The sequence below is a fragment of the Pezoporus occidentalis genome, unplaced genomic scaffold (assembly GCF_034315485.1).
Source record: "Pezoporus occidentalis ecotype Australia unplaced genomic scaffold, CSIRO_AGI_Poc_V1 ctg5, whole genome shotgun sequence".
NCBI classification, from domain to species: domain Eukaryota; kingdom Metazoa; phylum Chordata; class Aves; order Psittaciformes; family Psittacidae; genus Pezoporus; species Pezoporus occidentalis.
In genome coordinates, this window is record NW_026915835.1 from 1,071,021 (window position 1) to 1,096,947 (window position 25,927).

General features: G+C 37.2%; 1 protein-coding gene across 1 annotated transcript in view; it reads left to right on the top strand.

Annotated features, from left to right (window-relative positions):
- The window catches only part of VWA8 (von Willebrand factor A domain containing 8), a 179,089-nt gene that overhangs the window by 54,497 nt on the left and 98,665 nt on the right, over positions 1–25,927 (top strand). Inside the window, exons 13-20 of the mRNA XM_062636836.1 lie at positions 3,075–3,235; positions 4,373–4,486; positions 11,758–11,926; positions 12,268–12,345; positions 16,249–16,364; positions 17,226–17,332; positions 19,245–19,351; positions 22,939–23,010. Of these exons, the coding sequence (XP_062492820.1) occupies positions 3,075–3,235; positions 4,373–4,486; positions 11,758–11,926; positions 12,268–12,345; positions 16,249–16,364; positions 17,226–17,332; positions 19,245–19,351; positions 22,939–23,010 (924 nt within the window). The remainder of the gene's footprint in view (positions 1–3,074; positions 3,236–4,372; positions 4,487–11,757; positions 11,927–12,267; positions 12,346–16,248; positions 16,365–17,225; positions 17,333–19,244; positions 19,352–22,938; positions 23,011–25,927) is intronic.

Below are 25,927 nucleotides of genomic sequence, written 5' to 3' on the forward strand. Positions count from 1 at the left end.
GCCCAGGATACGGTTGGCTTTCTGGGCTGCAAGTGCACACTGCAGCCAGCTCATGTTCATTTTCTCATCAACAAGCACCCCCAAGTCCTTCTCCGCAGGGCTGCTCTGAATCTCTTCTCTGCCCAACCTGTAGCTGTGCCTGGGACTGCTCCGACCCAGGTGTAGGACCTTGCACTCGGCATGGTTAAACTTCATGAGGCTGGCATCAGCCCACCTCACAAGCGTGTCAAGGTCCCTCTGGATGGCATTCCTTCTCTCCAGGGTATCAACTGAACCACACAGCTTGGTGTCATCAGCAAACTTGCTGAGGGCGCACTCAATCCCACTGTCCATGTCAGCGACAAAGATGTTGAACAAGACCGGTCCCAACACCGATCCCTGAGGGACACCACTCGTTACTGGTCTCCAGCCAGAGATTGAGCCATTGACCACAACTCTTTGCATGCGGCCATCCAGTCAGTTCTTTATCCACCGAGTGGTCCATCCATCAAATTGATGTCTCTCCAATTTAGAGACAAGGATGTCATGTGGGACAGTGTCCAACTTTACACAAGTCCAAGTAGATGACATCAACTGCTCCACCCCTGTCCATCAGTTCCATAGCCCTGTCATAGAAGGCCACCAAATTGGTCAGGCAGGATTTCCCCTTAGTGAAGCCATGCTGGCTGTCACCAAGCACCTTGTTGTTTTTCATGTGCCTTAGCACGCCTTCCAGGAGAATCTGCTCCAAGATTTTGCCAGGCACAGAGGTGAGACTGACTGGTCTGTAATTCCCGGGTCATCCATTTTCTCCTTCTTGAAAATGGGGGTTATATTTCCCTTTTTCCATTCGTCAGGAACTTCACCTGACTGCCATGATCTTTCAAATATGATGGCCAGTGGCTTAGCAACTTCATTTGCCAGCTCCTTCAGGACCAGTGCATGGATTTAATCGGGTCCCATAGACTTGTGCACATTCAGGTTTTTAAGATGGTCTCAAACTACATCCTCTCCTACAGTGGGCCCAAAGTCTCCATTCTCACAGTCCCTGTGTCTGCCTTCCAAGGCTTTCATGGTTTCATCAGAGCCTTTGCCAGTGAAGACTGAGGCAAAGAAGTCATTCAGAACCTCAGGCTTCTCCAAATCCAGGGTAGCCGGTTCTCCTCATAGATTCTTCAGGGGACCCACATTGTCCCTGGTCTGTCTTTTACTTGCAGTGTACCTATAGAATCCCTTCCTGTTATCTTTCACATCCCTAGCCAAGGTTAATTCTAACTGGGCCTTAGCTCTCCTAACCTGGTCCCTAGCTTCCCAGATATTTTATAAAATAAGAAATGTAATATAAAACACACAAAAAGGTTACAATGACTGTTACAAATCAAAGTAGGTATTCTGTTTCAAAAGGCAGTATGTTGCCATTGCTATTCCCAAAATAAAGGCAAAAAAAATTAATTCTTATACTCTCTTACCTCCCCTCAAAAGGGAGGGACTTTCAGTGTTATTCTAACACTATATATTTAATAATGTTACAATTTTAATATTGTATATTAAAAATTGGTTTAGATTAAATAAATAGAAATAATAAATAAGACTAGCAAATAGATAAATAAAATGAATCCTTTATACAAACTTCACGTGTTAGTAAATGATTCTACTTCTTAATGCATCACTAAATTTATCCTCACTAAACCATTCAAATTACAATATAAACATTCATTTTATATTTCAGAAAGTATTTCGCAGCAAAATACACTTCTGAGTTTATCTCCAGAAAATTAATGCATGGTTCTCAAATGGCTGTTTGAATTACAGATGGGCGTTCTACATAAGCATACTAGGCTCCCAATCAGTTCATACTGTATGTTGTTCCATTCCCCTGGAGGTAATCGATCAGAAAGGTGTGTTAGTCAAATATTCAGTATACAGCTTTTACTCTTTGCTGAATTAACACTTCTGTTGCAAGTCCTAATAACACTTGCAATTTTCTCTGGCTTTGATAAGAATGTTGCATGTTCTGGTTTTAGTGTAATTCATTAATAAAATAGAAATGAGCAAACACAGCAGTTAAAAGAGGAAAAAAAAAAACAACAAAAAAAACCCCACCCCCCAAAACCACAACAAGCTCAACCAAGTCAAACAATAATCATGTTTTATGTGGGTTTAAATGTGGGAATTTAAATCATACAAATGTGGAAGCACTGAAGGAACCAGACTTTGTCCTGTTATTTTAAGGCTTTTAAGGAAATGTAGAAAGAGGAAATGATTCAGGCTAGATGACGTAATGTGTTCTATTTTTATTCTTTAAAGTTCAAAGGGTTTATAGTTGTGAAGAGGACGTATACAAAAGCTACAGCTACAATAGAAAATACCTTTCTCATCTTCTTTCAGATTAAGTTGTGTTCACAGCTCAACCTGAGGAAGGAATTTCATCTTCCAGGTCACAAACCAGCTATTACGTCTTTGTGGATCTAGTGCTTACCTGTTATAATGGAACATATAAAATGTGTATGCTGAAGGATAATGTAGAGTTTGCCTTTGGCTTCGATTTATCCCTAACGCATTATTTTGTGACATGCTGTATACTTTTAATATTTTGTGTGTTACTGGCTTCTTTCTTACTCTTTTATTCTCTGATGCTTCCACTGCATTTTCCTGCTGAGAGGTGGGATATCATGCTGGTTTGTGTTCAAGATTAAAGGTGGAATCTTTCCTCTTTCAGGTGACTTCTACATGAAATAAATGACTCTAGTTTGTTCTAGGTGTAAATTGCTGCCCCCTTCTGTATACAAGGCTGTGTACAAGTTGTCATGTGCTTGCATTATGTTTAAGGGCAGGAGAGAAGGCTTTTGTTTTGTTTTCAAGGAGATGATATTGGCAGGTCTAGAACTTCCAAAGACTATTTAACATAGTGTATGCCTAGATTTCTCTGTGCATTTCTAATACTCTTTGGAAAAGCAATTGAAGATTTCCTGCTAGTTTTCTTTGGGTGTATTCTCAGGAAAAAACAGTATGCAGTTTTTTTAAAAACAGAGCATGTACTTGTCATCGCAGAAAGTAGAGCTAAATATATTCATCTGATGAATTGATACTTACAGGATATGACAGCTAGAGATTTGCTACAGCAAAGGTATACGCTGCCTAATGGAGACACTGCTTGGAGACCATCGCCACTTGTTACTGCTGCCCTGGAAGGAAAGCTTGTTATTCTTGATGGCATTCATCGAATTAACCCCGGCACTCTAGCTGTACTTCAAAGGTCAGGATATGAGCACGGATAAGTTGTTTGTGCATGATTTTTTCATTGAGCACAGGCATACTGAGAAGTAAAGTTCCTTTTGGTGAATATGACTTTCCATAAGTTCAAGAACACTGTAAAGATCAATCTGAACATTGAAGTTTCATAAAATATACGATGTTCAGTCTTTACTTACTTAAAAGCAAAATAAATTATTTCGTATTCTTTGTAAGTGCATAATGCAGGAAATTTCAGCTCTTTGTAAATACCGACTGTAACTCTGAATTGAAGGAAGAGTTCAATTTTACTCTAAACTTAGGAAATCTAAAAATTAGAAGTATTTACATAACGATTTGAAAATGCAGGATGTCAGAAAATGTTTGAAATACTTTTCATTCTGCTTCTAAATGAAATGCAGTCATTGCAGTTACATGTAAAAGCGTACTTTATTTTGATTGCAAAGAACGTTTTCTAAACATTAATTTATCCTGTATTGAATTATGAAATAAACTTTGCAGAACAGTAGTAATAATAGCAAGTACTATGTTAATAATAATTATACCGTCAGGTCAATTTTTTTCTGCTATTTCATGTTCCTGCATCGTATACTGCAAATTTAAAGGACAGCACCAGCCTTCAAAGCAGGTTTTAGCAAAACCATTTTGTGCCTTGGCTTCGTATACATATACACAGAAGGTTAGAAGCGAAAATTATGCTTGCCTTGTTTTCCCTTTCTAATCAGTTTAGCTTTGCTTTCTGGTTTCTAATCAACTTCTGCACAAAAAGAGTAAGAGGTGGGTATGTATGTAGGCTAATCATTGCAGCCAACTGAAATACATTGCTTCAAGAAACAAATCGAAAGTATATTACTTGGTACAAGTATAACAAAATGGGCTATTTCATGCTATTTATGCACACTCTACTGGTAAGACAGAATTTTTTTTTCTTCTTCTTACCACATCTATTTAAACTAGGTTGACTGACTGACTACGTGCTGAAACTGTTTACTGATGCATATTATTTTACCTCCACACCTAGGTGCATCTTAAATTTTCTTTTTACTATCGCCCATGTAGGTTTTAAAAAAGCATTAGTTGATATATGCATCTGTAAAAGTGATCAAAGGCTAGATAAAGCTTATTCTTTATTTTCAAACAGACTAATACATGACAGAGAACTGACCCTCTATGACGGCACCAGATTGTTAAGGGAAGATAGATATCAAAACTTAAAAGAAGAATTACAGATTTCTGAGGAGAAACTACAGGAAAGGTAAAGTGTCAGCTATGACTATCGAATGCAAACAGAATTTCATCCTGTAAAAAGCTTGATCTTTTTATTTTATTTTTTACAAAAACATCATGCAAAATGCTTCTCTATTAAATTGGTACCTTCTAATCACTAAGAGAAACATCTTTTAAACATCAGTTTCCTCATGAACTTTCTTTCTTTCTATGGCATGGGAAAATTATATCCTGTTTAGAGTGCTTGACCTGAAAGGAAAACATTCAGTATCCTCTAACAGAAGGAGTTAGACATTGAGGAGCAATTATAAGTACATAAAAACATAGTATTTAATATATACATAAAACATAATATTTAATTTTGGAATATTTTGTTACTACTATTAGAAAATCAAGCTAAATTGAAATGAAATAAAACTTGTTATTTTCTTTTGCCTCATTAGCTATAAAGCTGGTATATAATTTACAACTAATATGGAGCAGGAAATCCTAAGGATGGGTTGGGACCCATTATGCTTACTCTTTTTGTTTCTTCACTTCCACTTGTCCGCTAGAAACATTCCACAGATAGAAACGTTTTCTAGTCCTTTGAAGCTATACTTGTTACATAGTCAAACATTGCCGACCAGTTGTAGTTAATGGGAGGGATATCACTGAGTGTACATCAAAAAAATGCAACCTAATATTCAGTAATACATAAGGAACTAAACATACTGTGACTCTTAAATGGCTCTGATCTCTGAAAAAGCATCCTATGATTCTGTGGCAGATATCTGTGCTCGTATTTACACTGCAGGGTGTGCGTATGCCCAAACTTTGAAAAGGCTTTATTGCTTATAGGAGGGATGCATTCGTGATGTGCTACCCTGTTTCTCTCAATTGTCTCGTTGAATACAATTTTTTTCATTGACCTTCATAGTCACCCTTTAGGAAAGCTGTTTTTCTTTAACTGTTTTGTTTTGTTTTTTTTTTTTTTACTTATTCTTTCTAGTTCCCTTTTGATCCAGAATGCTGGGGTTTTTAAAAAACACCACCACCAAAAATAAACCAAACACCACAACAAAGCAAACTTTTATTTTAGGTCTTCCATGCCATTTATATTGATTTTTTCTTTTTTTTTTTTTTTTGTAGTTATGGTGTAATCTAGGCCTACTTCTTGTACATAATTAGTTGAAGTCCTCTGTGCTGAGAATCCTACCTTCTCCTAGGTGAAATGTTCAATCAGGCCCTTGTTCAACTTTCTTCTGTATTGACATATTCAAAAGAAGCCAGGATAAAGCAATGTAAACTTGTATCCACTCCTTTGGTTTTGGCTATGGGCTGCTTTGGCATCAGTGAACCACTGCTCTGTATAGAGGGCACTGTTCTTGTCAGCCCTTAAGGAACTGAAGGTATGCCAGGACCTCATCCTGACTTTGGTCCCTTACATATTCTGAAAACATCACAACCTTTCACTGGCTCCCAGATGCAATGTCAATAGTTGCTCTTTGATTCCAGGATTACATTCCTTGCTGCTCCTCGCCCTTCTCAGCAACAGCTACTGCAAACTTCAGTACTGTTGCAAAAGATCACCTTGTGGAGATTTTGTATAGAATATGTTGTACCTTTAATTTATTAGCCATTAGCTGGGCAAGTTCTTACTTCTGAATCATGATTGGAAGATGCTTTCCATATGGATGAGATATGTTGTCTCTTTTTTAATGTGTCAATGGCTGTGGCTAGTGGTCTTAGATACATTTCTGTTAGAGAAAGGTGAATAGAGAGCTTTCTTATCCTGATTTACTGCATTTGACTAAAGGAATTTCAATACGGTTGCTCTTTGCCAGTACTGCAGAATATATGCTATTATTCCCAGCTCTGCTGGAACAGAATCTGGGATGTTTGATGAATGACACATTAAGACTACTGTTAATTTTCCAGTGAGGGAGTTCCCTGTGGAAAGTGGTTTCAAGTTTTGAATCAGGATATTATTCTGACTTTCCTAAACCCCACTCATTTAGCCTTAATTCCTTTTTGTATGTTGGGAATCAATATGGTACATAGAATACATATAAAATGTTACTTTTGTAGCTTAATTTTGTTATTAACATTTTTATTATCTATCTGATGTCATGTACTAATGTGGTTCTTATGAGAAACTGAGGAAGAGTTAAAAACATACTGAGAGGCACGTTAATGATTCAGTGGAAGTGCATGACAGAGTTTTAAATGTCTAAGCAGTTAGGCAGGAATTAAACAGTGTAGCTGAAAATAGTCATAAACAGAGGAAATACAAGATCAAGAGTAAAATGAGTGTTTCTGGAGCAGCAGAATTTGAAAGAAAACAGCCAAAAAGCTTTGTTAGGAAATTATTAAATTAGGAGGGCAAGGCCATCTTCAGGATTTCAAGAAAAGTGATAGCTGGAGACTGGAAAGCAGCTGTGGTAGAGAAGATCTGATACCTTACTGTCATATGTCAGAGAAACCAAGAACATGGTAGTACATAATTCTCTCCACCCCCCATTCAGGTCAGCTTAGCTGTGCATGAGTATTCTTGATTGTAGAGAATATTTGTAGTATAGTTTGCAGTTTCTGTCTTTTGTGCTGCTTCTAAGCATTAATAAATACAAAATAACTCACTGTTACTCTGTTTCCTTAATTTAAGACTCGCTAATGAGGTTGTCAGATGCTGTTGGAAGTTACATAAACACAAATATGTCTTTCATACTGGAAAAGAACAACTGGTCATGCTTTTTCCTAGACTACTTGGACCGAGTACTTTGTGAATGGAACTGAAAAACAGAATTTCCATTTAAATCTGTAATAGAGAAAAGGAGTACAATTCCTAAGCAATGAGCCAAAACTTCTGTAAACATTATTTTTAGTCTCTGTCTGTAAAAGGATTTGACACACCTAAAGATTTTTCCAATTTCTAAGAAGAGAAAAAGTTTGAGATGCTGGAGAACTTTTGGAGATAATGGAGAAGTTTTAGGGGATCCCTGCTTTAGACAAGCAAAACACATTTTGTGTTAAGCTTTCATGCTGTTATATGAAAATATTTGATAGTAAAAAAAAAAAGTATGCTTCAATAATAATAATACTTGTATGTGTAGTAAAATAGTAGAATACTGCACAATCCATCCCTTTATTTCCAACCCTGATAATAAGTCAAGAGTTTTTAAATAAAGGAATGGTACTTCAGCTCGTACTATGAACTAAAGAAATCATGTGCCTTTTATATGAATGTATTATAGTAGAGAATGTAAACATGCTTAAACCATGGCATTGTTGTGAGCAGTGCTGGGCAAAGAGGTTTGGTTTTCAGATGGCTTTTAAGTTTTGCAAGTTAGAACACTATTACTCATAAATTATATTTTTGGGCAACGTAATTTAGAAGTTGTATTACCTTTGTAAGAGCTGTTGAAATAGATTATATTAGTCATTGTCACTGAGTTATATGTTCATTGTTCATTATCCACTATTATTTCTACATCTGTTGTGTCTACTAGAATTTTTCTGAGAAGGGCTTCAGACTGGTGGGTGCAACAGCTCTGCCTGACAAATGCAAGCAGTATGTTTGCCTTTGTGAAATTTTGGGATACTCCTTGGCCTGCTGAAAGTGTTTAAGTTACAGGTAACTAGGAGTCAGCACAGAGTACTTTTTCTTCTTTCTTTTGCCACTTTTGGCTGTGGAGTTAAGTTAGCAAACTTTCACAGTAAAATGAAATTCATTCATTTGAGGAAAGGAAATATTTTTGTTTATGAGTTTGCAAGAAGAAAAAATAAAAACCTGCCCTTGAGGAAGTGACAGATGGTCCTTAAAGATCGTCTACATAGAAGGAAATTATAGCTGCTGATTCCTTATTTATATAATGATTGTATGATTCATTTTCCTGAACAGGTTCACAGATTAAGAGAAAATGCATGCAATTATTGTGCATATCCAAGATTTCTGCATGGAAGTTCTGCAGTAATCATCCTTTACTTTACTGAGACAGATACTGTGAAGGTAGAACACTGGCTTTACAAGACAAGCAGTGAAGTGTTGGTTTGTCTTATGATGCAGTATTTTAACCTATTTGGATGGATATCCCTCCCCACAACACACACACATGCACAGTGATGGTAAGGCCACAGTGTGGTGAACAGAAAGGCAGCTAGTACAGGAAAACGTGGAAGTAGGTATGTAATAGGATTGTTCAAAAGCTAAGAAATCACTCATAATGCATGGGTGGTTTTAGTGCCCTCCAGACAGTGGATTATTTTCCATGTGATTAGTTTGAAAGGGAAAACACAGTAGATGAGACAAATGTAGAATGTGGCAGGGAGTGAATTTAGCAAGCAATACAAGTTTTTAATTCCTTAAATTTTCTAGCTTTTACTTCATTTTTTGTTTTGGGGTTAGATTTTTTGTTTTTTTTTTTTTCCAGTTTAGTGAATTTTCAGATTATCTGTGTATTTTAGATGGTGTTGAAATTTAAGAAAAATTGCAAGAAAACAATAATAGGTCGTTGCAGCCCTAGTATTAAAACAATTCCCAACTCATAAAATTTGATAGAAAATGAGATTTATTAAATCATGTTATAGGAAGAGAGGGCCAAAATTAGTTTTGCAGGCTGGTATCAAGAATGCTGTTCTGTTTGGTTTTTTTTTACCCTTAGGAGAAACTTCAATTGCTCAAACCATGTATCAATAACGAGCAAATCTTTCTCTAAAGTCACCCTGAACAATCTGTGTTCTGAACTTTCTCTCAAGAGCAGTGGTGGTAGTCCTTGGTTTGAATTAAACATTGATGTCAAAAGAATGATGTGCATGTTATTAAGCAGGCTCTGCTGCCTGTGTTGTCAGTAAACATTTAATAGAGAAGGATAAAGACTCTTTGTATTAATCAACTATCACTAAATCTTCCCACTGTTTGAGGCTCATTAATTTAAAAGGTGTCATTTTTTTTTACAAGATACAATTACTTGAATTTCCTCTGCAAAGAACACAAGATGTCAAGGAGTTATTTCTTACAAAATATAGCTTCATATAGGAGCTCCATATTATATTCCTTCGGAGGCTTGATCTATAATACTGTGGAACAATCTTAAGCTCTTCAGTTGTGCTAATGGAAGCTGGGAACTTTCAGAGCGTTGCACGATTGGGTTATTTATGGTATTTAATAATACACTTAGCTTGACATTTACATCACTGTAAACATCAGTCCAAACAATAGTCTTTTGAAGTAGCCAAATAGTTTTACTCATATTTGCAAACTGGAAACCGACAGCAGTGATGGTGTGATATGTCCAAATCTAGAGAGGACATCAGTGACTTTAATAGATATCAGCAAGTCAGCTTGCCCTGACTTTGCATTGCCTGTCCTCCCGCTTTTCCCTCTCTGTCTGTCTTCACTATGCCCTTTGAGTTAGGCAGTGACACGGAGGTATAAGAGAAATGTCTTCTGTTGACTAGGGAAGGCTGACTGCTTCTTGTCTTCCCTTATGGTATTACAGAGGGACCAGAATTTCTTTGTTTGAATTTGGTGGATTTCTGCAGGAGTGTTCTTCTCTTTCTCAGCAGATGGGGGATTGGTAATAAGTGGAGAGTCAGGAAGTATGTGTATTTATCTTATCTAAGAAAGTTTTAATAAGGTTGGCTAATGTTCCCTGACTTTCTTTTATGCTTAGTGACAATGACATTCCCATTGGATCCTCTTTCATGTGATGTTTTTAGACATCTATTTCTATTTTTATCAATCAGGGAGTAGCTTCTAGGCTTATGACTTTCAGCTGAGAATAACTCATACCACCCCCTGTGTTTGCTTTGATACAAGAGACTGCTGTAATCACTCCGTTGTATCACAGGTTTATTGTTGTGACTAACAGATAAGCCAACTATGAGTAGATTTGTTAATTTATGTTTAATGGTCATAGTCTGTTTTCTGATTCCCTTGCTCATGCCATCATTTCCCCTCTCAGTTTAACCAGGAGGAATACTTGCCTCCAAGTGTTCTGATTTTAAATACAGTCATTTAAATTAAATGATAACAGGCATATCTAGAAATACAAGCTGCCTAATTAAATTTCACTTGCTATTTCCAAATTAACATCTCCTATTTTAGTAAGAGTACTGTGAAATTAATTGTTGAAAACAGGCCATCCTTGCACAGTTTGACTGGCTTTTGTATCTGACATCTAACTCTCTGCTGTTTCTAAAGATCATGCAATTGTGCTGATTAATGAGTACCACTAAATTCCCAGTCCAAAGAGGTGGTAACATTACATAGATGAGGGAGACAAAATACGTGAACAAGGCAAAGGTAGTGAAAACCAAGACAATGGTCTTCTACTGTGCCAACACATTCATCTAAGAGTGTATTATGGTGCTCACAGTAAGATCCCATTATCTTCAGTGGATTCAAATAGGCAGGTGTCTAGGAGACTGTTAGTCACTAAATCCTGCAGCGTGAACTAGGGGACACTGACTGAAGCTAGCAGATCAGTTCCATAAAGACTTAAAAAATAATGAAAGTACCTTTTACAACCATGAACAGTGTATATGTTGCCGCAGGAAGCTGTGGAGGCAGACAGGATGAAGAACTTCATAAAGGGATTAGACAAACTTGTGGGTAAATGGACATTAAAGCAATAGAGATCCGCCCTCCAGTGTCTTTGAAGATGTGATTGTGAGTGCTGGGAGAGCATGAGGGGACAGAATACTCGTAGTGGCTAGGCCGATGTGCTTTCCCCATGGAGTATCTCTAGCTGTTGTAATAAGAGACAGAAAGTGTGGTGAGTTGGGTAGATTGAAGGACCCAGCAGGGCATTTCTTAAGTTCTTTCAAGTATTAATCTGCTGTTGGAGCAACCTGTCTCCTCATGTGGAGTCTAAAACAAGGCAAGGGTGCAGTGACTGGTTTGAACTTTGAAGTATAATTTTCAGGAATTTTATGAGGTCGGGTGTATTAATCCCATCCCAAGAGTCTAGGTGATTTTTCCAAGGGCCGCAAAGAGCATCAGTAAGGGAAATGTTCCTAAACTGTTATTAAATCCATCTCTTCATGATGGCCAATATCTGTGTCATCCTTTCTGTCAGCCTAATCGAGTAAAAGAAGTTACTCATTACTACAGCTCTGGTAGATCTTGTTGCATCCATGATTTGCCTGTGAGACACCCTGCTTTAGGTAAAAAAACCTTGTAAAAGTCCATCAGATGAGTGAGATGTGTCCATTTCAGACATACAATGATTTAATTCCTTTTTTCACCTGTTGTAAAAACTGAATTTGCTATTCACTGTTTAAGAGAGGTAATGCATTTATAAACCCTTTTTTTTGCAGGTCTATCTTTCCTATCCATCCTTCTTTCAGAATAGTGGTCTTAGCAGAACCTCCTGTCATTGGAAGTAGCACCCAACAGTGGCTGGGTCCGGAGTTTTTGACACTATTTCTTTTTCATAATGTTCGATCTTTAAGTAAGAGTGAGGAAATTGAAGTTATAAAAAAGATGGTAAGTACTTTCAATATTTAAGGCACTTACAGACTATTGCTAACTGAACATGGTTATTTATTACATAAAAAATATTTTGCTGTTTCTGCCTAGCATAAATGTCTTCATTTTCAAAGCTTATGAAAGCAGCATATCTGCTTATCTGCAATGATTTTGATATAAATTAACATTCTTTCTGTGATACTAAATGATGCTGTTATAGAAAAGATGTTCTTTGCCAAAATTGCATTCCTTTCTGGTTGATATACACTGCGGTAACTATGCTTATTGCATCTGTGTGTAGCTGTACATGGAACTTGCATATATTGCAGTAAGATTAATACTGTTTTTTGTTCAAGCAGATTCCAAATGTACCCAGTGTTGCTGTGGAGCAGTTGTTGTCATTAACACACAAGCTTCGGGAGACAAATGACACCACAGTGAGCCCTTTTCTTTTGCCTGGGATTGGTTTTTGGTTTTGTTTTCTTTTCAAATGTACATTCTCCTGCTGTGAATGATCTGTTTTAACAAAGGCTGGGTGAAGCATGCTAGGCTATAGTGTTGCTTCAAAGGCTTCTGGCTCCTTTTAGACTCCACATGGGGACTGGAAAACCAGCCCCAGAAAATTATTGCTGGCAATTACTGTACTGCGTACTATGAACTTTTTTTGATTTATGACGTTCATTTTTAGAATCTGCATAAGTAAAGCTTTTAGGAAATTGCCTGAATCCCAGAGAAGCCAGGCAGAACAGTATATGTTGTCAGTGGGTTTAGGTACGTGGCTCTCAGTAAAACATGCTTGAGCTGCCTTTTGAATAGGTGTGGGTATGATCATGTGTGTCCAAATATTTTTTGATCACTTTAATCACCAGAGCTTCTTGGGCAATCCCAAGCACAAATACAGGCTGGACAGAGCTAGACAGAAACTGATTGAGAGCAGCCCTGGGTAGAAAGACTTGGGGGTGTTGGTTGATGAGCTTCTGCTCAACATGAGCCAGCAGTATGTGCTTGCAGCCCAGAAAACCAGCCATATGCTGGGCTGCATCAGAAGGAGCGTGACCAGCAGGTCAAAGGAGGAGATTCTCCCCCTACTCATCTCTCTTGAGGCTCCACCTGGAGTACTGTATCCAACTCTGGGGCCCCCAGCATAAGAAGGACATGGAAGTGTTGGAGTGAGTCCGGAGCAGGGCCATGAAGATGGTCAGAGGGCTGGAGCACCTCTCCTAAGAAGACAGGCTGAGAGTTGGGCTTGTTCTGCCTGGAGAAGAGAAATCTCTGGAGTGACCTTAGAGCAGCTTCCAGTACCTAAGAGGGGCCTACAAGAAATATGGTGAGGGACCTTTTACAGGGTCACGTGGTGACAGGAAATGGGGGAGTAGCTTTAAAGTGAAAGAGGGTGGATTTAGATTAGATATTAGGAAGAAATTCTTTACTGTGAGGATGGTGATGCACCAGAAGAGGTTGCTGAGAGAAGCTGTGGCACATTCCTGGAAGTCTTCAAGGCCAGGCTGGATGGGGCTTTGAGCAACCTGGTCTAGTGGAAAGTGTCCTGCCTATGGCAGGGGGATTAGAGCTAGATGGCCTTTTTACATCCCTTCCAACTCAAACCATTCTGTGATTCTATAAACTCTGCTGCATTACTGCTACAGGCTATTCTATTAAAGCAGTCTTGTCAAGAAAAGTAAGTCCTGCTTACATAGTAACCACAGAATTCTTTGAAATCATGGTGGGTAAAAAAAAAAACAAAACAAAAAAACCCAAATTATTTTTATGGCTACTAAAACGCTGGATGTTTTTAATGTAACTAAAATGTACATGGAATCCAGCAGTTTAACTGGTATGCAAGTATAATCTGTTCCCCTTAGTTTTATGATTCTAGCATGGGTAATAGTTTTTACAGTATTACTATTTAAGAAGCTGAGAGAGGCTGTCATGCTTTTCTGATCTTTAAAGTAAAAAAATTGACTGCTGACTTTTGGGTACACCTTTGGGACTTACTTCCTACAGCTAATGTATAAATATATTGTTTTCGACATACTTGGAGACACAGCATGCCTGAACAGACCATTACAAAAATCCTTTCTATGCATGCGAATGTCTATAGCATTGTGAAATACCTGTGTGAAGTATATGATGTTGGATGAGAAGTGAGTCACAGTATGGACTGAGGGAGGATTCTTGTAGATGAGCAGTGACATGAGACATGTTGGCAATAACACACCTGTGTGGAGAAATTAAATGTGTACCTTAGGTAACTCAAGATTATTTATAGAGTTGCCTAAGTATGTAAACCTCTGCCAGAGATTATCCTGAAATATTAAGCATTGTTTAAAATTATTCTATTAACAATAGAATACCTGTAGACTATTCAGCCTGTGGGCGTTGTCTGCATCATTGCAATTGTTTGCTTGATTTACAATAGAATCTAGAGAGTACTGTCCAGATCCTCTTAAATTAGGTGCCTCATAGATACATAATAAAAAAACTGACACACAATTTTGAGTTTGCAGCTGTTCAATATAAAATATATAAAAAAAAAAAGCAAACCAGCAAAAGAGAGGAAGTTTTGTTCCCAAAACTTTAATTGCCAGTTGCAAATATTCAGAAGATGTAATATATTCCTTCCTCTGTGGCCTGTCCTGTATTTTTATTTATTTCAGTGCAGGATGTGATGCTGTATGTTATTTAGACTTTAAAATGCCCGTGTCCTTAGAGATAAGATTTATCAAAGTGGCACAACGTACGAAATATACTACCTCAGTTACTATGCTCAGCTGCCATTCTCCATTAGTGGAGTCCCATAGCTTGTAAGTTAGGAGGATTGCTTATCTGCCAAAACTTACTCTACTTGGGAACTTTTCTGCTGTTTAAAATAACTTTTGGAAAGAGAATGTAATCTCGTAAGCCAGCGAGGATTCTGGCTAGTGAACAGGGATAACAAGGATACAGCACTCACCCCTCTCCTTTGCTCATGCTTCACACATGGCTGAGTAGGTCTTGAAAAAACACTTGAAATGCCATCACCTATATTGAAGTGTCCATAATGCTGGGTGATAAACTACAGTGGTTCAGAAGACAGTTAACAAATTCCTGACAACGAAAGCAGAAGGAGCAACAGAAGTAACCTTTGCTGTTAGTCCAGTCTAACTAATTCTTGCTCAGAGCTATGCTGAAAAGTATTATTTATCCTTTGCTGTCTCAGCATTTGAGAATAGTTTTGTACAATTACATAAAACCGATTTGTTTTTCAATATTAATGTCTGTCAAAACTGCAGTTTTCTAGTGGAAAGAATTGGTGTTAAGGCACTTCTCATGCTTAATAATTATTAAAGGAGGGGGGAAGATTCTGAAATTCTTCAAGTGTTGCTTTTCTCTGAGTTTTTCTTCCAGATGGGGAATTTCAGGATTTTTTTTCCAGTTGAAACAGTGTAATACATAAAGATAATTAATGCAGTTAGAAATCATTTATATGACCCAAACCAAAATGTTTTGAAGTTACCTAATTAAACTATTTCAGTTGACCCAGGTAAAGCTATGGCGCCACTTATCAAATCACGCTCATTGTTGTGAGTTTCCTGCTAAAATAAGGAACCTGTTTGTATTAGATACCTTCATCTGGTAGATATAATTATAGAATGATTTCTTTCTCAGTCTTTAAATACATGGTCACTCGTTTGGGGTGTTTGTTTGTTTATTAAATTTTGCTGTATTTGAGGTCTGCTTTCCCAGGCATTGAATCATTTTTGTAACTTTACGGAATCTTGTCCAGTTTTTAGGATTTATTTTAACATGTGGACAACAGAAAAGAACACAGTGTTCTAGTAACAGCCTGCCCAGAAGGCGTGTGCAGAGGTGATACAATCTCCTTGCTGCTGCCCAGTGTTGTCTTGTTTACCAAGAATCCTGCCAGACCCTTTTGCCAGAGCATTACATGTGGAACACATACTCAGCTTGTGAAAAGCAGATGAGTTTTTAGCACATTGATCTTTTTACAGTGGCTGACCTCCTTGTTATTGTTAATATTGTCTAGTGTTAGGTTTTATATAGCTAATAAAATTCAGTTATCAGCACATTTTTCTCCCTGTTGCTTATCAAGTGAAATCGTAAGGCTAAGCTTTTGATGACATCATGATTTCCTTGGCAGTCAACTATTGCAACAAATACAGAATTACAAGCTCAGCGATTAAAAAGCACAAGTTGCTGAAGGAGACAGCACCTATGAATTAGGAGAAAAATTGAAATCATTCTTTTGGAGTACTTTTTTCTCAGTACTTATTTGATTTAAATCCATGAGATCCAGTCCCAAACATGAAATAATACAAGTACCTTCTTTTTTTTGACAGGCACAGTCACTCGCTTCATCTTTATCTACTCGGCAATTACTACGAATTTGTCGTCGACTGTCGCAACATCCAGATGAAAGCCTCTATTATGCTGTTAATAAAGCCTGCCTTTCCAGGTAGGAGTGCTAGGTTTGGCTGAAGTTCAAGAGCGTCTTGGTCAGTTGCTAATGTGCAGTATAGCTTTTAATGCATTTTAGTAGATAACATGATTTCTGTCTTGCTCCTTAAAGTCTGTCATTTCTTCAGAAGTATTTCTATGGTGTTCTCAAACGTCAGAGGTAAGTAAAAATTACATACCTCTCCTTTCTCATCTTCATGAAAATATTTCATTACAGTATATAAATTAGGTCACCATAGGCAGCATTGCTTCACTGCCTCAAAAGACTCATAGTGGAGTTACATTAATGTCTAGTGTGACCGATGTCTGGTGGAGGCTTGATTCCAGTTCCGAAAGCTGTATCTAGAAAAGCCATGAACATCTAGGGGGTTGGTTTGTTTGCTTTTTCAAAAGAAAGCAAATTGCAATTATCAAAAGGTTTCAAAACTGAAGGGGCCTAGTTCTGGACACCTCAAAGCTTACTCTTTCTCTTTGGAACCTGGGGTCCAAGTGAACTAAGTTAAGAGAAAAGCTATTTCGAGAAAAACATTGTTTCTACTGTAGCTTTTACTGGCAGTGTAATGAGGACGTTATATACTTACAGTTCTAAATCCATCCTACATTCCAACCCTTTTGCAATATTTGGGAACACTGAAGCCTTCTAAAATGAGCATGGACCACAAATGTAGTTCATTGGTGTGGAAGAAGCTCAGTTTCTCTCTGTAAGGACAGCTTAAATGTTGAAGACTATTTGAGTGAAGAATTCAGGCTTTGGAGGTCAAAGTAAAGCTCCATACTGATTTTTAGGTTATGGAAAATGCTAAAAACTTAGAAAAAAAATCCTTAAAATACAACTTCCTTATTATTTTTCTTCATTTAGGTTTTTACCAAACCTTGCCAGATCAGCTTTACATAAAAATCTGCAGGACTGTGGTATCGAGACAAGTCCGGATGACACAAAGAAACTAGAGGAAAAGCATTACACGTGTAAGCTTCTGACGTCTTTTGCCTTGCTCTAACTCAGATGGTTGAGCTTAGACAGGTGCATTAATTATCTTCAAAATTAAGTGTTGTTTGCTTCACTTACATCCCTTTAACTTTGTTCTGTCAGAATGCGGTGCTGCTCTCAGTATGTTGATACTTTTATATTGTCTGCTGTATTCCCAGCTGGTGGAATTTTGTTCTCGATCATGTTTATGTGTTTCCCAGTCTGTAAGATCTATGGCCTCAGGCTCTCTTGGATTTCTTTTTCTTTTCCTTTTCCCTTCTTTTTTTTTTCCCCTATCACTGGTAGCTACTCTTCTGTACAGTTACGGTCTTCATTTGCTCTTAATATTTCTGTTATGTTTTTTACCACTGCTTCTTTTCCTCCACTGCTGAAATTAAGATTGTTCTTGTAAAAGTCTTGGGTTATGTTTTGCTTTCATTCTGGCACACGCTTCTTTGTTGGTTTCCCTTCTTTAAATTGCTGTGGTTGTTACATGTCACCTTTATCAAGCAGGTCTTTGTTTCTTTACCTTAAACAACTTGTACTTGTTTGCAGTAGCCTTTCTGCTTCTGCCGTTTTTCTCGCCTCTTCTTTCTCGTTCCTGCATGACCCCTGGTCTTCATGCTAGCTGTATATCTTTCATATCTACTGTCAGGCAGCACAGTTTGAGCAATTTGCCATTTTCCATTTGCTTAACTTTTCCTTCACTGTGCTTCACCAATGTTATCTCTGCTGTCATTCTTCTGTATGTTTATTCTCAGCTCTGTGATGTACTTGACTTCTGTGTTAAATCTTTGCGGTACTAAACACACCATTGGTTTTAATTCATATGGTTTTATAGATTTTATTTGTGTGTGTATATATAAAAATATATATGTAGATACAGCTATAGTAATTTAGTATACACAGTATAATATATATGTGCAGCCATATGTATATACATACATAAACACACGTATACATATGCAACCATCCATTTTATCTGTATTTGCATTATTTTGTATCTATAAAATCTATATATATATATAAAGAATTTTAACTCTTGCCAGTTGTGTGATGCTAGCTGCTTACCATTCTTTTTCTAATCTGGACACAATTCCTTGAATTTTCTTTTTGTTCTGTTTCATGCCATAAAGATAGAACAATATAGACTGGTAGTTGAACAACTAAAAACAAGTGTCTAGAAATCAGCCTTTTTTTAGTTTTACACCATAATAGATTAAGAAATTAGTGACAAAAAAAATATTACTGGGTTTTTTTTGCACAATATTATTATTTACATGGAGTTGTTATTTTCTTAGGGACAGAATTTATGGTTCTTTTGATCCAAGAAATTTTTCAAGTGTACTTTTTCTGTCAGAGGTCTAGTTGAAGACTATTTCAATGCATATAGATTGAGCCAGTTTTCACCAAAATGTTAAATGTGTTCGTGTTCTGGCATTAATCCATCTGAGCAAACCTGCAGTGCTGAAAGGAAGCATCAGCAGTGACTCCATAGAGTTGTGGGGGGTTGGCCCTGGCTCTCAGCCCAGCATTCACACAGCCACTCACTTACTATTGGAATATTAGTGATCTTCCAATAATATAATGAGATTATGAAATTAAACCAAAGCAGTGGTCACAACTTCCATTGTTTTTCATGGTACTTTTTCCATAAGATCACCTATTCATTGTTTATTGTAATGGACTTCTCTGAAATTTCAAAAAGCATTAAAATGAATTCTAAAGGAACCTCTTGTTAATGGGTACTCTTTCAAGCATTCTCTTTCTTTAGATAGAAATCAATTTACTGCAACCCACAGCCTTGTTAAAATTTGTAAATTGTCTGTTGCAAGTGTTGGGGACTGATTGCATGTCTGCTCAGAGGATGCTATAAGTAATGCATTTACTTGTTTCCTGGGAAATATCTAGGTGAAATAAACAATCGGATTCTGAAGATAGGGTCTGTGACGATGCCGATTTATAACTCGGCCGAGAAAATGAAAGTGCCTGATGTTTTGTTCTATGAAAATGAGCAAGTAAGTGTGAAACTCTGAGAGATCAAAAGTTTGCTAAATATGTACTCATGTGCATGCTCATAGTAAGTAATGTACTAACTCAGTTTTAAGGGTATATTTCTGAGGGAGTTTCTTTAGGGTCAATTTTGTCTCAGAGGATTTCATACTCATTTCAGATGTGTCTTCACCATCACTTTGTGAAGAGATTGTAACAATCTTGTTGAACATTCATGAAATATGAAGTAAAAGCAACTGAAACTAGATTTTATTTAGAATGATTCGATCAAATGTTGTGTTGAGTGATTTTACTTTTTTTTTTTTTCCTGCTGGACTCTTCCTCTCTTGGGGCTGGATTATCGTTTCTGTCCTGAGATCATATTTTACAGGCTTGTTACATGAAGTTGTACCTGTCTTTAATGTTTGAAAAGCAAGGCAGAGAGTAATTTGCTTTTAGAGAATGGGTTATTAATTATTTATTGTAATTTGTTTAGCTTATGAATTACTCATTAGTGTAGCTAGGGTTAATTAGTTCACAGTAGCAAAAAGTAAGAGTAATTGGTGAACACAAGAAATAGGAAGGGCTTATTGACTCTGGGGTTTTTTGGTTTTTGTTTCTCACCACCGCTTTTGTAGAGGTAGGTGTACTATGGCTTTCTTCTCTTTCTAGCACGGAAGCCTCAAAGCTGTCAGACAAGGGTATCCATAGCAAGAAAATTACCCTCTCAGTTACCTTTTTAGAATATTTTGCCACTGAAAGGCCACACTGGTAGCAGAATCTTGTGAAATATTTTTCTTTTAGAGACCCTGTGTGGATTTTCTTACTCTTCCTTTCCTTTTTTTTTTTTCCCCCCTATTTTTTTCCTTCCTCTCTTGCAAGACTATGCTCCATGGGTATCACCTGCTGAAGGTGATGACAGGCTGTGCAAGGGGAACAGATGACAGACTTCTTCATCTTCCCCACTCACATTTTATGTGAGATATTGTCTGTGTTGCCATTTTGTGGAAGTACTTAGTTTGGATCTGTTGCAAATGAAATCCTGAGTCTTGCTAGGACTTACAGTCTGCATTGCTTTTTCCACCTTCTTACTTATAGCTTCAGAAAACTGTATATAACCTGTGTTCAGATATTATGCATCTGTTTATTTGGGCAGCATTTGCTAAAAATGCTGCAGCGAATGACCTGCTTTGTATGTGTCCCTGGTACATATGCACTCTGACTGCTGAAGAAAACAGCAACCAAATACCAGTCAGGACAGCTGTTCCCATTCCTAAATGAATTCTCCTTTTCTGTACTGCTAGGTTGTAATTCAGTCATTCAAGTGCTGTAATGATTGTTTAGCAAAACCTGCTGGAGAATAAATTTGATTTATGACTAGTGCAATACATCCTCTCCATTATCTATAAACTACAGAAATAAATTGAAACAGAGAAAAAGATATATCTTCAGCTCTTTGCAGTGCTGCACAATGTAATGAAATACATAGTTTTAGTCTCTGTGAATTTGGTCTTTAAACATATCATGTTCCAGAGGAATTTGGCATTGTCATGGAACAATATTGTTAGTCTACAACAAGTGGCACAGGGATGGAAGTAATTTTTAGGTGATATAGCAAATGCCACTTTCAGGCCAGGCTTTGGGGAACAGGGATCAATAAAGCTGACACAATATTGATGTGTCTACTTACAAGTCCTTTGTGTAAGTAATTAATCTGAAATGTCTGCATGCATCCTAATACAATGCTAAGTTAGGTCCTGGTGCAAAAAAAACAAAATATCAATGCGTACTGTCTCCTGTGGCTAAGCTGTTCTGCAGGGGAACTGTGATGTACACATATTTGTGCAATTTAGGATTTAAAAAAAGAAGTCATCAGAAGGAAGTATTCGTGCCTGAACCATAAAATAAAAAAAAATGTAATTTGTGTGTGTAACTTCCTAGAATTTGTGCTGGATCTGGTCAAAATTATTTTTATCAGTTATAAATTACCATTGTATATGCATGCCAGAAAATACGGTAATTAACCTTGAAATCCTCTCCTTAAGTTGTGTATTGAGCATTCAGTAGTCTTTTCACATGCCTGGTTAGGATTTTGTAGTATTAAGCTTTGTTTACAAGAGTTTCTTCCCCTACCCCCAGCCTCTGTTTTGAAGACATCTGAAACCTAAGATGTTTTTCACACAGTTAGAAACTGAACATTTCCATGCTCAGAAATTACAGGCAAGCTATTGATTTTATTTTTTTTTTTCAAGCACTAGAGATGAGATGATAATATGAAAAAAATATATATGTTTGTCTAAAGGCAAACATTTGTTTCTCTAAGTAGGTTGTCTGGCCTGCTTACAGATGACCTGTTTTTGCTGGGTACAGTGGAGAAATACACACGACTTTATTGCTTGTAAAGTAGTCTGCATTGCCACATTATCCTTAAATCTGTTCAATCCTTTTAAACAAATTATTTGTGAGAAGCAAGATAAGGTGTCCTGGGTTCAGCAGTAGCAGCCATTTTTCTCCTTCTTAGTAACTGGTGCAGTGCTGTGGTTTTGACTTTCAGCCTGGGAACAGCACTGGTAACACTGATGGTTTTAGTTGCTGATCAGTAATGTTTACTCTGACCAGGGACTTTCTGAGTCTCATGCTCTGCCAGGGAGGAGGGGAAGCCAGGAGGAAGCAGAGACAGGACAACTGACACAAACTAACCAAAGAGGTATTCCATACCACAGCACATCATGCCCAGGATGTAAACTGGGAGTTACCCGAAAGGGCTAGATCACTGCTCGGTCAGGCTAGGTATCGGTTGGTGGGTAGTATTAAATGATCTACACTGTGTGTTACCTTTTGTGATATTGGCTATATGTAAAATAGACTTAAAACACTTTGTCTTCAGTTAGGCAGTCTAATTAGAAGTTGTAAGATAATGTCCTGGGTTCAGCAGTAGCAGTCATTTTTCTCCTTCTTGGTAGCTGGTGCTACCAAGTGCTATTATATGTACAGACACATAATAAACGCTTTAGCTTTGAGCTTGTATTTTCCTAACTTTATTTTGCTTGAAAATAAAGTTTGATCAGAATAGAGAAGTGTATCTGTCATTAAGCTAGACCTGGTGTTTAATCTTTATTAAAATAAGTGTGTATAATTTACATATTTGTCAGCTGTTTTTTATTCCATCTCTTTGTTTTCTCTGTAGTTCTACCATTATATGTTTTGCTTCCTCCCAGTACAATTGCTGGAAAATTGTCATACACATATTAATGAAAATTCTTACACACTGAGTGACAAGCATGCAACGAGGCTAAAAGGAAATGCATTAAGAGTGATTATAGAGAGTTAAATGTATTTAGGGAAATCAGACACCCACAGTCAGTTTGAGCAGAGGAAATACATAAGGAGAGTTAGTATTTTTGTTTCATTGTTTTGGTTCACTGGATAGTAATCCTTCTGCTGTTATTTGCTGAGAGACTCTTGCTATGGTAAAAAAGTTGTAAGTATAAAGTTAAAAATATTTTGGCCCAAAATCCTGAAAGTAAAGTTCATTTTGTACTGCTTATCATGAGTGAATGCATAAACTTGAGTGTATGAAAACAGGCTTGAAAACTGTATTTTGTTTCTCTAGCACATGATGGTAATGGAAGATATGCTCAAGGACTTTCTGCTGGGAGAACATCTGCTTTTAGTTGGCAATCAGGTGAGCTAAACATCTCTTAGAATGCATGGAAATCTCTGGGTTTGCTGAATTGAAATTGTAGTCATTTGTACTACTGAGATAATTGACCCATTCTGTAATTCTTTAACTACTAGTGTCCATGGGTTTTATGGACACGTATCTATGGAAGATGTAAATGCCTTAAATGTTTTTTAACATTGTTATCAGAGGACAAAATATCAAGACTTCAGTAGTTATGTTTAACATCACTACCATTAAAATCTTCAGTTTAATGGCTTCAGTTATCCTTCTTGGCTATGTGTCAGACCTCTCCTTTAAAATTCCCAATGGCAGATAAGAGGTGTTCAAATAAGTATTATCTGAATCTTATTTATTGATAGCAAAATATTTTTTTTTTCCTAAAATAGGTACAGATTCACTTTATTCTTTGGCTAGCATCTTTGTTGATGGAGACTTTATTGGTGAGATCACAGGGGCTCTTGCGTTCTTTATTTGGTCATTCCTGTTTCATGACACCTAACAGTTCATAGGCTCCCCAAGATGAGGTATGGGCAAATGTTCTCCAGTTGGGTGTGTTTGAAAATCTTTGTTATTCTGAACAATCTTAAACTCTTACTGGAACTGTTAGGTGACTTGAACAGAATTATATACTTTACCAGTTAGGTGTGGGAAAAGAGAAAGCTTTTGTTATTACTTCTGTATGTTTGAAGTGTTCAGGGAAGTGATACTTCCCAAGCTGCCAGGTTGGTTTTTCTGTCATAAAGTAACCTCCCTTTAGTTTAGCTTTCCCTTAGCAAGGACACAATAATTTTCTAGCAGATGTTTCTCTTTATGTTGTGCAATAGCCTCTGGGAAAAGTCTAACACAAAATGATAGTGGCCTAACCTATATGGCAAGGAATATAAAATGCTAATTGTTATTTATATGCATATATAAAAATGGAAGTGCACAGTTATATACAGTGTCATCTGATAAGAGTCCTTTTTAACAGCTTGAATTTACAAAGATGTACTTGAAACCTCTGTAGACTTTTGCTGGATGACGTCAAATTCTCCCCAAAGGTGTCACCTATTCATAAATAGAAACTAATCTATTTCATAAATGAAATAAGATCTATTGATTCTATTTCATAAACGGTGCTCTCTATGCCAGCTTCCTCATTGGTATTGAAAATATTACATAATACAAATTGCCTGCTGAACGTGTTGTCAGGGCATAGCAAGAGCGGGCTGCTCCACAGAGGAACAGAGCGAGGGATGATGTCCTTAATGACAAGGTTTGCAGTCCCACAGTGTCCAAATATGATCAGGTCAGCCAAGTGCCCAGTGGCTGCCAGACTGGTCCATGGTGACAAGGCAGTCTGAGGCCCACCTGGAAAGACGAGTCAGCAGGTCCACACTGGGATCAGCAAGGTACAGGGCCAGGCACAGCATCACTGCAATGTAGGTTGGGAAGGAGCCAAGAAAAGGGCCTAAGTGTAAATGCAGCTTCCGCATCTTGAGGGGCGAAGGGGAGCCCAGGGAGGCAGCAATGCCATGTCAGAGCTGACATTCGACACAGCTAAGTAAAACCCTCCCTGGGGGAGAAGAACTTGAAGAACCTGGTAGCACACTCAGGGAGGGCCCTTATTATGTTCTACCAATTTGACAGAAAAATTGTGAAGACAATGCAAGTACAATTTTTAGGGTATAAGGTATTTCCCCAGCGGTGGTATGCTCATCTTTAATAATTTAATGTGTGCCACATTTTCTCCAAGCTTATGAAACTCTAATTGAAGGCAGTGTTAAAAGATTTAACTGTGTTGAAGTGTTGCAATGTACTGCTTTGATTCTAGAGATCAGTTTTATCATTCAGTTGGAAAATAGATTGATTTACTATGATTTCTCTTTGGTAAATGAGTAGTATGTATAGGTTTTGGTTTTTAGATGCTAGCATGCTTCTGAGTACTTCCAGGTTTATTCTTTACTTATTTGTTCCACTCATTTTATGCGTGACTAGGAAAAGGCCACCTGTCTTTTTCTTTTTGAAATACTATTTTTAACACTGTATTTGCCATTCTGCAATCTTTTAGTACCACACCAACAATTGTTTGGCTAATTCCTTAAATATATCACTGTACATTTCTGCAGCATGTGATGAATCCTGTTCAAGTGCTTGAAAAGCCACCATATTACATCAATATGCTTTCACGCTTTTTGTGCAGATATATTCCCTTTGAAGATGTGAGAGGTTTCATCTTTTTTTTAAATAAAGTGATTAAAAAAATAGGATTTTTTTTTTTTTTCTTTTCAGTTACTTCAGCAGTTCAGTCTGTATGTGATTGCTGGATACATATAACAGCGTGTACCTGTGTTTCACATTTGGAAGAAGTAGATAATGTTCTGTGGAGATACAAAGTCCTGTTTTGAGTTCCTTTCTGTTGTACTTGTTGGTGAATGAGGGAATCATGGAAGTTTGGTGTAAAGAACTGACAATTCAAATACTCTGAAGCTGGTTATTCAAAACATGTGACTAACATCCCTGTGAATTCATGCGTCATTTCCTAGATATTTAAATAGAACGTAACTTGGTCCATCAAAATTATGATGATATAAGTGAGTATCTCTGTTCAGCTGTGATTCAGTGTGCAAGGCTTGCTCTGTAGTCTTTCTTTTAGAGTCTGAATTTGGTTTTGCTTGGTTGACTGTGGCTTTCTTTCCTCTTTTGCCTCTTTCATAACATATGAATACATGCAAAATTACCGTTAGCAGAAGACCTTCCTCTTTATTTCAAAGTCTGCAAGTGTAGTCTGCTGTGTAATCATTTTAGTTAAAAGCTACCTGGTGGGAGTCTTTTACCGAGCTTGTTTTCAAAATAACAACTTTGACAATTAGTATTTGAAATTCCTTATATTAGAATTTAATTATCTTGATGGATGTTTGGGATTGGTTTCCTTAAT